This window comes from Caretta caretta, chromosome 7 (genome assembly GCF_965140235.1).
Source record: "Caretta caretta isolate rCarCar2 chromosome 7, rCarCar1.hap1, whole genome shotgun sequence".
In the NCBI taxonomy this organism is placed as follows: Eukaryota; Metazoa; Chordata; order Testudines; family Cheloniidae; genus Caretta; species Caretta caretta.
Genome location: NC_134212.1, coordinates 85,227,362 through 85,240,288, shown reverse-complemented (window position 1 = coordinate 85,240,288; position 12,927 = coordinate 85,227,362). Strand labels below are relative to the sequence as shown.

The window sequence follows — 12,927 nt, the reverse complement described above, 5'->3', positions numbered from 1 at the left end:
AGTCTTCAGGGCTGCTGTTCTGGCGCTTCTCACCAGATAACTCTCTCACACAAATAACCACTCATCTTTTGCCTGGCCCAACCCCTGTGTGTGGCTGTACAAAACACTAGCCCCTAGGAAAACGTGTCTATTTTGTGTTAATTTCAAAAAAGATTTTTTTTTTTCAGTAGGATTTAAGGGGAGTGGAATGAACCTTTTTTCTAGGAACCAATGAAAATGTCACTAATGCTTTCTTGGCACCAAAATCTGCCTTAGAGTGAGATTTTTTTGTTTAGACTCAAGTTGTCTCAACCCTAAATGATAAACAGCTGCTTTGAGTTCATTTTGCTTCAGATGTAGTCACATGTTCTTGCTTTGACGCAGTGATTTAGAAAAACTGGGCAACCTGTGTTTATCTTAGTTCCTTCCTGTTTGAGGTGCACACTGAGGGCTTGTGTTCTTCCAGAACATTTTCCATCCTGCTTCATGTTCTTTCATGCATTCTCCTTTTTGCTCTGCCTTTTTTGGAGCATATGTGCTGGATGTAGCAGGATGCTTGCTCAACTGATTGGAAACATCACCATTTTTGTACGCAGAGAGCTCTGAGTGCTTCTTGTTCCCAAAAGACCAATGAAATACAAAATCTATTTTCTCTTTTCCTCCACCATCTCCCACTCTGCCTTTTTTCTCCCTAGACCATTTACTTTAGCCATTAATTTCTCTGCTGTTTGTAATTCGGATAGAATGTCTCCAGATGTCTTGATCCAGGTATGGTAGCTGCTTTTGGTCTAGGGCTCATTTAACCACTTACTCCTGCTTAATTCTCGTCAGTCCTGTAAATTAAGAGCTGCTGTGCTCAGTATGACATTCCGAAGAGTGCAATCAAGACCAGTGAGGGGCTGTCTCACCCATGCCTGGCAAACTTGGGTGTGTCTCAGTGCTTTCTGTCTCCCACCTTGGCCACTCACAAACAGCCTTTCAGCATGCAGGTAACACACTTGGTGTCTGTGTATAGCTGCAGATTGCCAGCCACACTTCAGTCACACTCTGGGTTCCACCAGCCTGGGTTACCACTTGCAGCGTATGGCATATTGTTGCATTTTGAAAGCTAGGGGTATAATTAATCTGTTGTAATTCCACTGACTCCAGGGGTAAAATTGGCCTAGTAGATTTAATTCTTTTTCTGTACTGCTGCAAAAATATCGTATGGCTTACATTGTTCCAGAAATCCCCAGCAAACATACAATTAGTTATTGTTTGTTCCCTGCACTTTAGTGTAACAAAAACTACAATGAAAAGAGAAATTGAAGGCTTAAGCCATAAAACAAGCAGGTCAAATGTATAACTGAAGTGACAGAGCAACACAATAGGTACCCAAAAGCTGGGCTGCTAAGGAGAACCTGGTGTCTGGTAGAGAGATGCAATAGATCTGCTCTACTCCTAAAGCCAAACAGAAAGTAGCAGGTCAGTGGTGATAGAGGAGGTAAACCCCGTCTAAGATGATCACACCATTATCTGTCCCTGGTATTACAGACCTAAGGGACAGCTCTCTGCTTATGCAGCACTGCGTGAACTTGAAACAGCTAAAGGAGTGTGAATGTGACCCAACTCATTTAATTTCTGTGTGCCTGTTTCCTCATGTGAAAATGACGCCGATGATATTGATCTCCCTTTGTATTTTAATGTTTGTCTTATAAGTACTGAGCTGTGTACTATTGTCTCCTTCCTGCTTGCATGTATTCACTGTGAAGCATTTTATGATGCTCTGTGTGAGAGATGATACATTTGTCTCTATCTCAATTATAGGAGAGTCCAAACCTGCTCCTGCTCCAGGACCCCAGCAGACTGCCTCCTGCTTTACTCTTCAGCTGCCAAACTGGTGTTGGCAGGACCAACCTTGCCATGGTGTTAGGCACTTTGGTGCTTTATCATCGCAAGGGGGCAGCACAGAAACAAGAGTAAGCATGCCTTCATCTCCCTCCCCTTTTAGATAGCTGGTGGAATGAAATGGGGAGGAGAGTGCCAAGGGCTTCCTTTAGTACCAGAGCTTCTTAAATAACTAACTTGTATTTAAGAAAACCCTCCCATGTTAATTGCTAAGGGTGCATGTATTGAGGGTGCTTTTCACAGGAAGAATTGAATTGCTGTAGAAATTCTTATAAATTCTTTTGTAAAAGAAAATTTACACTCAATGCTGCGGCTGCACCGGTGTAGCATTTTAGTGAAAACACTCTGTGCCAACAGGAGAGAGTTAACCCGTCAGCATAGTTAATCCACCTCTGCAAGATGCAGTAGCTACCTCAGCGGGAGAACCCTCCCACTGATCTAGTGCTGTCTACATCGGCGCTTAGGTTGGTATAACTGGGTTGCTCAGGGGGGTGTGGATTTTTCAAACCCTTGAGCGATGTCGTTATACCGAAGTAATTCCGTAGTGTAGACCTAGCCTTAGTGTGATCTCTCCGACAAGAGACACGCTGACTACAGGCTCAGTTCAGCCACCGCGCCACGGCTATTCCATTCCTGGTCTTTCTGCCCACATGACCTTCTCCAGAAGCCAGGCACAGTCTGTCCAAATCACTCTATCCGCAGAGAGTGCACAAGGAGGGTAGGTGCTTGGTCTCTGTATTAGAGACCGGAATGTGAGTAAAGGTATTGATGATTTAATTATATTCCCATTAAATGACATTTGGGGCCTGGGGCCCCCTTCATTAACATATTTGGGAGAGTGGGGCCTGCTCCCAGCAATAGCACTCTTGTGGGGGTATGGAGGGCTATTCCCCACAAGAGCACCTTCCATCCAGTGCCTGATTTACTGGTGTGCTCTAACAGCTTATACACCACAGTGAATAGAGGCTCCCAGCCCATTTATAATACATTCCCCTCTCTGGACCACTCCTGCAAGAGCTGCTTTAGGACTGAACATCTCCATACCCTTATCTGTAGCTTCCCCCAGGAGCAGTTTCTCCTGTCTTTCTGAGGAAGGCTTGCAGGTGGCAGCAGCTCAGACCTTGAAGCTATGCTGTCTGTGTAGACTCTGTCTGTGTAGACTCAGGATGATGATTACCTGCCAACAATACGCATCCTGGAGGAAAACAAAAATGAAAAATATGGACAGTGTGCTCATGGGAAAAGGATTCTAAATATACATAATATAAAAATAGTACAATCAAATGGATGGATGGTATCCCTTTAATCCAAAGTCATTTCCCTATTTTCAACATAGAGCAAACTATTAGAACCTTTCAAAATGGAAGACACTTGTAAGCTCAGCTACTGTACACAATCTTGCCTACTGGGTGCTAGGTTGATTGGATGAATTATGTGAAACAGGATAGTTTCCTTTAAGATTTTAAACTGGCATAAATGTAAAAGGAAAGCAAAAGGAGGGAGAGAAGCGATGGAGATTATTATAACTTCGAACTTACTCTGTTTCTTTCCTTCCTTATTTACAGCCTTCCACATCCTGCTAATACTTTGTCCAGGGACCGATTTTGGGTTATTCAGAACTTTATTGACATGGTACCAAAAGGCCAACAAATCGTTGAGGAGGTAAGTGTCTGTCTGTGGCTGGGCTTACATTTGTAGGTATATCTCATGCTGGTGGCCTTCAGGCAGGTGTATAGCCCTTGTGTGGAAGGGATGTGTCTCTGAAAGTGTGTGGGGGGGGGGGAAGGGAGAGACTCAAACAGGACCAGCTGGGAGAGGGTGAAATCTCATCTCTTGCCTTCAATTACTGAATTCCCTTTTGATCTCTCCAAGGTGGACAGTGCCATTTCCTGCTGCTCTGAAATGCATGACATGAAGGAAGCCATCTATGAGTATAAGAAGAAATTGGAAGGGATTGGAGAAGATTACCAGATTCAGGTACTGTGGGGAGCCAAACTACAGAACCATGGTGCCTATTGAAGAGAATAATTCATATTTTGTTAACAAAAAACAAAAAATCTAGTACTAAGAGAATAGGCACCTTTTTGGAGTGAAATGCAAATAGGCTAATGCAGGTGATGTACTTATTTTAAAAAAATCTGGGGTGAATTTTGCGCTGATGGAAGTCACCAGATTGACAACTCTCCTTGCTTCGTTTAGCATTTTAAACAGTAGCTTGATTATTTGCAGAAGAAGAATTTCATGGCCTCTAATTTAGGATGGGTATCAGCCCATCCATCAGATATTGACCTCTCTGGGCAATATCTGTATCAGACTCATGTTTGTGCTGACAGGTATGTCTCTAGGAGTGAGAAAGACTGACAATTTTTTTTTTGGTAAACATCTACTTTTACTTATAAACTGAGCACCTGTTTTTCCATATAAACTGAATACCTATCATCTGGAAATTACTGATCGATAATAAACATGGAAGCTCATGATCTTTTTTGCTAAGTCACTTTTTAGAGGAGAGCCCTGCTTTTAAATCCACACACAGGGTGGCTTAGTGGCTGGGGCACTAGACTGGGACTCAGGAAACCTGGATTCTGTTCCATGCTCTACCACTGCTTTGCTGAGTGATCTTAGGCAAGTCACGTAGCTTCCCTGTGCCTCATTTCCCCATCTGTAACATGTGTATAACAAAACTGACCTTGCATAAAGCACTTGGAGATCTGTGGATGAAAAGTGTTGTATGTGAGCTAAGTATTGTTGTCGATCCCTAGTAATTCAGACTGACTGTTTTATAGGGATTCTTGGCAGTGTCATAGTGAGAGCTCTGTCCTTCAGTATGACATGGGGGCAGGAGTGACACTGGTGATGGAGCAGCTCTTACGTCAGATTCCTGTCTTATTCCAGTTTACAGACTAAATACTAAAGTTCCTTCAAAAAATGTGGGTGAGAATACAGTGCTTGTGTTAACTTCTCCCATGTAGTTCTGCCAGTGCTCGTCTTTTTCCAATCCTGGACTTCCCTTGAGCAGAGGCTGCCTCTTGTGCCAAATGGTGTGGGTCTCTTTGTGATGTGGGCATTTGAGACAACCATACTCATTTTACCTGTGGCCGTGGAGTCTTTAACCTACATCCCCAGATAGTGAACTTGTCATTTATTAGAAACAAGTTACAGGGTGAGTGAAGAATTGAAGAAAGAAGGATGGAAAGATGGGAATACTACGTCATTTTTCCTTTTGAAGTCTCCTGTGCTTGAAGAGATAAACAGGATGTAATATGGAGTTCGGGTGTAAACGAGAGACACTATAAACACAGATGATATATGCTATTAGATTGTGTTAAAAGCCAGAAGACCATTTTTTGGCCAAAGGTTTATGCGGAATACAGAAGGAATGTTCCTTTCTTCCAAGAGAGAACTTTGGGAAGGAAAATTCTCATTCCTGCTGATGAGGTGGTGATGTAGCTGTCTGAGATGAGGTGTTGTTGTGTCAAAATACACAGGTGTGATTTTATCCCTGTCAAAAAGTGAGGTGTGTCTGAGGGAGGAGGCTTTCATGACGTTGTAATGTAAATGACATGCTCTTTACTTTATTTCACTGACTTTATTTATAACACTGACTTGCTTATGCCCTGAGGAAATATTTGTGATTTTTTTATTGTTGCTGGGGTATCCTTAGCTGCTGGGTGATTGCAGGAGTGGTTCCTTTTACAATTGTGTGTTTGAAAGTTATCAGGAGTGCCTAGAGCCAGGGATAGGAGCTCCTGTTGTTGGTTGTATAGAGCACAATGAATCCATAACATCATAATAGTAAAAGAGCATTCAGGATTAAGCTGCCACTTGGCTTGAACTCCTGCTGCTGCACCTCTGAAGACCAAGGATGGGATAAAGCTTTCTCTTTCTGCTTCCCTTCCAATCTTGGATGAAGTCAGAACTATAATATTATTTCATTAATTTTTTGTTGTACTGAATTTATGGGTGTGCTTTATAATTTACGGTATTAGGAATAAGTCATTTCTGCTACCTTTTGATTGGGACTGATCTCTTACCCTCTCATCCCACTCCAGTGCAATGTGGATGAACCCTATATAATGCAATTAAAAAGAAAAAGCATCCTGTTCTTCCTTTTGCTGAAATATTCCCGATCGATTGACAAGAAATGGGAAATTATAGTACTTGCTGGAGGCAAATACCACGTGAGAGCACAATCAGAGCCATATAGCACATTAGTGTAAAACCAGTGCTCCTCCATTGACTTCAGAGGTGTTATTGCTGATTTATACCAACATATGAGGAGACTCACTATCGCATATGCCACCACTTAAGACCTCCTCTCTTCAGCAAACTACATGTTCTATCCTTCTTGGGGAGGCTTTATAGAAGACTATCTTTTTATTTTATAAGGCTGTCCCCTGGGGACCTTGGCTGCTACCTCTATTTGTAGGCGCACCTTCCTAAGTGGGGTGGATAGGATAGGCTGTTTGTTTTCATTCTGCCCATGAGGGAGCATGAGCTAGGACCTGACCAGTCAAGTAACCTCTCAAATGGCCAGGCCAAATGATCCGTAAAATGGAATCTGACTGTATCTAATTTGGGTTTAATTATCACTGATGCTGCTGTCTGCCAGTCATCCCATCCTTGATCCAATGGACAAGAAAACTTGCAATAAACAGTTGGTGCTGCTAAGCCGGCATGTGGTTGGCAGGGATCTGGTTAATAGGGAAGTTAATTGTCTTGTGATGCATGACTGATTTTCTATCAGTTTGATTGGGATTCACATCCATTTTAATTTCATACCTCAAATACCATGTACTAGTTAACGGCAATGGCTCAAAGCAGATTTACACTTTATTGCTCATTTAAAGCAAGGGATATCAGAGTAGCTCAAATGTTCCAATCAGTGCTGCTTGTGGCAATGTTAAAGTGTGCACATGGTGCCATGGATTAAATTGGTATCAACCCATTGAAATCAATGGAGCTATACTGAGTTACAGCAACTGAGCATCTGGCCTATAGCAAAGAAAAGATAGGAAGAATAGTAAGAGGCCAATATGGCACCATCAGGAGTTCTTTAATTACATGAAAATTAAAGGAATTCCATAAAAAGTGGAAACGTGGACAAATTTCTAAGCACAAAAGAACAGTGCAATCTGGTAGGGATAAAATCAGAAAGACTAAAGGCTGGTCTATGCTACCGCGGTAAAGCAATCTAACTTACGCAACTTCAGTTCCATGAATAATGTAACTGAAGTCGACATAGTTAGATCCACTTACCGCAGTGGCTACATTGTGCTGTGTTGACAGGAGAGCGTCTCCCGTCGACTTCACTTGCGCTTCTTGTGGAGGTGGAGTACACAAATTGATGGGAGAGTGCTCTCCCATCGATTTAGCATGTTTTCACCAGACCAGCTAAATTGACAATTGCTGCATCAATTACAGCAGTGCCGATCTACTAGTAAGTGTTGACATGCCCTAAAGTGCAGAATGAGTACATTAGGAGGAAGGGAAAGATGAAGGAAATTGTAGGTCCGTTACTTAGCAGGGAAGCAGAACTAATGATGGAGGACACCAAGAAGGCTGCGGTATTTAATGCCTATATTGTTTCTGTCTTTATTAAAAAGATTATTACCAGATGCTTAATACAGTTAATATTAATACCAAGGGAGAAGGATCATAAGCCGGAATAAGGAAAGAACAGCGTTCAAGAATGTTGAATAAATTAGATGTATTCAAGTTGACAAGGCCTGACAAAAATTCTTCCTAGGGTACTTAAGGAAGTAGCTGAAGCAATCTTGGAACCATTAGCGATTATCTTTGAGAACTCATGGAGGATGGTGTGGTCCCAAAAGGCTGGGGAAGAGCATACATAGTACCTATTTTTAAAAAGGGAACAAAGAGGCCCTGGGGAATTCTAGACCAGTCAGCCTAACTTTGACACCTCAAAAGATACCAGAACAAATGATTAAACAATCAGTTTGTAAGCACCTAGAGGATAATAGGGCGATAAGCAACAGGCCGCATGATTTGTTCAGAAAAAATCATGGACACCAATGTAATTTCCTTCTCTGACAGAGTTACTGTCTTATTGGATGTGGGGAGCAGTAGACGTGATATATCTTGATTTTTAGTGAGGCATTCTTATAAGCAAACTGGGGAAATGTGGTCTAGATGAAAGTATTATGAGGTGGGTCCACAACTGGTTGAAAGACCATACTAAAAGAGTAGTTGTCAGTGGTTTACTGCTAAACTGGGAGGATGTGTCTCGTGAAGTTCTGCAGGGGTCTGTCCTGGGTCTGGTACTTTTCAGTATTTTCATTAATGACTTGGATAATGGTAGGGTATTCTTATATAGTTTGTGGATGACACCAAGCTGGGAGGGTCTTCAAGCACTTTGGAGGACAGTATTTAAATTCAAAATGACCTTGATAAATTGAAGAATTGGTCTGAAATCAGCAAGATGAAATTCAGTAAAGACAAGTGCAAAGTTCTGCACTTAGGAAGGAAAAATAAAATGCACAACTACAAAATAGGGAATAACTGGCTAGGTTGTCGTACTGCTGAAAAGGACCCAGGAGTATAGTGGCTCGTGAATATAAGTCAACAATGTGACGCAGTTACAAAAAAGGCTAACATCATTCTAGGGAGTATTAACAAGTGTCATACAGAAAACATGGCAGGTAATTGTCACACTGCTTGGCAGTAATGAGGCCTCAGCTGAACTATTGTGTCCCATTTTGGGCAGTACACTGGAAAAAAATGGACAAAGAGCAACAAAAATGATAAATGGTCCAGAGAACCTGATCTGTGAGGAAAAGTTAGAAAAACTGGACATGTTTGTTTAGTCTTGAGAAAAGAAGACTGAGAGGGGAACATAAGTCTTGAAATGTGTTAAGGGCTGTTTATAAAGAGGAGGGTGATCAACTGTTCTTCCTGTCCACTGGAGGTAATGGCCTTAATCTTCAGCAAGGAAGATTGAGGGTAGATTTTAGGAAAAACTTTCTAACTATAGTTAAGCTCTGGAATAGGCTTCCAAGGGAGGCAGTGGAATCCCCATCATTGGAGATTTTTAAGAACAGGTTAGGCAAACACCTGTTGGGGTTGGTGTAAGGATCCTGTCTCAGCATGGGGAGATGGACTAGCTGACCTCTTGAGGTCTCTTCCAGCCCCATATTTCTATGATTCAGCAATAAAAGTGTTTGATGGCACTTTTGTGAGTCTTCTCAGGAATTCATGAAATACCGGTTTCCTCCTCCCCACTCCCCTGCCCTTGTTTTTAGGAGAGTTTGGAATATTTCACTGCCCAAAGAGGAGTTGTACAGCACATGAGTAACACACTATCTCAGTGGGCATTCTCTGGTAATTCTTGGCATGTGTTCTTGGCTAACCAGTGGAGATGCTTCACAGTGCTGAATATGAGAGAACAGCAAGGTGAGGATCATCTTTCATTCATGTTTAAGCTTCAGGGCAGAGAGTTAGAAATCTCCCTCTGAGTCCAGAGGGTTGCTTGACTTTTTCATCCACTTTATATCCCCAGCCTTAAGGCTTCGTGTCCTTGCAACCATTCTTCCAGCAAGGGGTGACTGGATAGGACCCCCCTTTGAAGTCTGTCAGTATCACTCCTTCATGACCTTCCACAGTCAGTGTTGAGCCATGTGGTATGTCTCCATACCAAAGGGCTGAATGTGCTGCCTCTGAAGTTCTCCCAGCCTCTTTTAGCCAGGCAGCAAGAGACATGCATTGGGAGTTGGTGCCTCAAGTGTTCAGCTTTGCTGATGAGGTCTCTCAGCCAGGCTGATCCAAAGGTGATCTTTTATACCAGACAAGGGGCCTCCAATTAGGGCTAAGTGTTCAGAAAAATGCACCGGAACTGTCTGCACAAAATATGTCCCACTGGATCTTCACAGATAGGTTCTTTTGCATATAGATGCCTATTTGCATGTACAGTTGCAGGAGTGTTCTTCTAAGTTTCAGGCACAATGTAGATATCACTTTATGAAAGTTTGGCCGTAGCTATATATCAAGTGCTTTCTTCTTCTGCTGTTTTAAAGAGAAAAAGCTGACACATCCTGCTGACAGGTGGGCTTTGGAACTCAGAAACTGAAAGCTGGAATCTGAAATGCTCCCATTTACCATTCTTTGGGTTGGTGGCATTTGAAGGAGAACTCCTCTTCCTAGTTTGGTCTTTGACATGGGCAAGAGGATGGGTTTTTTTACCCATGTGGGGGATACAGTTTTTGTTTTGTAAAAGCTAAAGCTACCTGAGACCCATACCAAGCCCCCACTGCAGTGATTTGCTGTGGAGGGACATGGCTGGTATATATCGTTACTGACAATGGGAAATAAACCTTCAGGGATTACTGTAAATTAAACAAGAGGAGTGTTTAATTGAAGTTCAAATGTAGCAATAACACTTTTAAACAATGGAAAGTCTCCAGGAAAATTTGCTTATTGGACATGAACTGCATTTGGGGGCAGAAGGGGAGGGAGGGAAGGAAAGAAACCAGAGAGAGTGAGAGATGGGTGGGAGGAGATATTTGTATACGTAGATGTAGGACCAGATCCTCAGCTGGTGAAAAACAATATATCTCCATTACAGTCAATGGTGTTTCAGCATATGCTTAAGGGCTTTGCTGAAATGGGGTCTTACTGAATGGATGTCATATGCCTGATCATTTTCTTGGGGCTTTTTGGCACACAGAGGAAATCTCTCTCTCACCCCAAAAAAGTTGGAGCTCCTGAAAGGTGCTAACTCCACAGAAATGAAGTCTGAAATCCTTCGTGCACAGAAAATAAGTATGGCACAGTCAGCAGCAGAACATACTTCCATAAACCTCGCTGACAATGTGCCTCAACTCTTGACCAAGAGAGGTCATTTCTACGGATTGAGAGGGTTGTTCATTTACTCCTTCACATCTCTGCTGAGACTGCTAGAATGGGTGTTAACTTGTGTCAAATGAAGTGTTGGCTTTTGTGATCTGGACACCTGTGAACAAAGAAATAGATTAAAACATCCATTAGATGGCAACAAGGTTCTAACATTACAAACCTGGTCTGGCTTTGACCTGGTAACCAGAAGTAACCTCTGTAGACTTTGCTACCAATCCCCTGAGAAATCCAGTTCTCAGCTACTTTGAATTTTGCTAAACTAGTCACCTCAGGCTGGATCTAGGTATTGTGTGTAATATAAAAAAAACTAAGAGAAAACAAAAACTTTTTGTGGTGTGTGTGTTAGGAGATTCATCTCAGAGGTAAAAATGTGGTAAAGAAAATTAAACAAAATAAATACCTGGGGAAAAATAGCACGAATACTGATATTAACATCAATGAAAACCTGGCATATTCCCACCATTACAGACTTTGTTTTGAGTTTCCAGAGTAAGCACGCTTCTCAGTCTCTTGATAAATGACGGAGGGCTGGATTTATCTCATGGATCATAAGTAAATATTCATGAGTCAATTACATAATGTTAGAGATTTCCAAGTAACACTTACCAAATCCTCCTTCCCTCCCCTAGTATTACAGGGAAATCTCTTTATATATACACAGCTAAATGTTAAAACATTTTCCATAACATCCTGGGTCTGGATTTGCAATCTAACTGCTTAGTGATGAAATATTTGTGACCTTCTGGTTGATCCTGGGGTGTGTGTGTGTGTGTGTGTGAAGAAACATGACCTTCAAGTGCTTTGAGAAGGCATCTTATCTTAACATTGCCATAACATGGCCTTCAAGTTGTTTGGCTAACATGGGGTGCTCATGCTGTTTCCCCCCAACTCTTGATTTTAGCCTTTGATGATAGCAAAATTCAGACTGTTTGTCTTTAAGGCACCACAACAGTGTTTGTCTTCAACTTAAGTCTACACATGCAATTCCAGTCAACTTCAAAGAAAGCAGATTTTATTGGCAAATTATCAAACAGAAGAGAGAAGCATTAAATAAAACAAATTGGAAATTGTCAAGGTTCCTCCCCCACTCTGAACTCTAGGGTACAGATGTGGGGACCTGCATGAAAAACCTCCTAAGCTTATCTTTACCAGCTTAGGTCAAAACTTCCCCAAGGTACAAAATATTCCACCCTTTGTCCTTGGATTGGCCGCTACCACCACCAAACTAATACTGGTTACTGGGGAAGAGCTGTTTGGACACGTCTTTCCCCCCAAAATACTTCCCAAAACCTTGCACCCCACTTCCTGGACAAGGTTTAGTAAAAAGCCTCACCAATTTGCCTAGGTGACTACAGACCCAGATCCTTGGATCTTAAGAACAATGAACAATCCTCCCAACACTTGCACCCCCCCTTTCCTGGGAAATGTTGGATAAAAAGCCTCACCAATTTGCATAGGTGACCACAGACCCAAACCCTTGGATCTGAGAACAATGAAAAAGCATTCAGTTTTCTTACAAGAAGACTTTTAATAAAAATAGAAGTAAATAGAAATAAAGAAATCCCCCCTGTAAAATCAGGATGGTAGATACCTTACAGGGTAATTAGATTCAAAACATAGAGAACCCCTCTAGGCAAAACCTTAAGTTACCCCCAAAAAGATACACAGACAGAAATAGTTATTCTATTCAGCACAGTTCTTTTCTCAGCCATTTAAAGAAATCATAATCTAACACATACCTAGCTAGATTACTTACTAAAAGTTCTAAGACTCCATTCCTGGTCTATCCCCGGCAAAGACAGAATATAGACAGACACACCGACCCTTTGTTTCTCTCCCTCCTTCCAGCTTTTGAAAGTATCTTGTCTCCTCATTGGTCATTTTGGTCAGGTGCCAGCGAGGTTACCTTTAGCTTCTTAACCCTTTACAGGTGAGAGGAGCTTTCCCCTGGCCAGGAGGGATTTCAAAGGGGTTTACCTTTCCCTTTATATTTATGACACGCCCCCCAAATCTCAGCTAGGGTGAAACACTGGCTGGGATTTCTTCCTGGAGCTCTAGGAAAAACAGAATTAATAAGACACATGCATCTCTAAATATACTACCAAGTACATAAAGACTAACAATATTTTCTACATCTCAAGGACGATTTTAACCAGTTGATTCTGGGAAACTTTCACGGGAGAGTGCATC

At 41.9% G+C, this 12,927-nt stretch overlaps 1 protein-coding gene across 4 annotated transcripts in view; it reads left to right on the top strand.

Moving 5' to 3' along the window:
• The window catches only part of PALD1 (phosphatase domain containing paladin 1), a 192,362-nt gene that overhangs the window by 82,038 nt on the left and 97,397 nt on the right, over positions 1-12,927 (top strand). For all 4 annotated transcript variants that reach the window (XM_075130902.1, XM_075130900.1, XM_048859541.2 and 1 more), the window contains exons 8-10: positions 1,786-1,937; positions 3,432-3,528; positions 3,739-3,843. In XM_075130902.1, the coding sequence (XP_074987003.1) occupies positions 1,786-1,937; positions 3,432-3,528; positions 3,739-3,843 (354 nt within the window). The remainder of the gene's footprint in view (positions 1-1,785; positions 1,938-3,431; positions 3,529-3,738; positions 3,844-12,927) is intronic.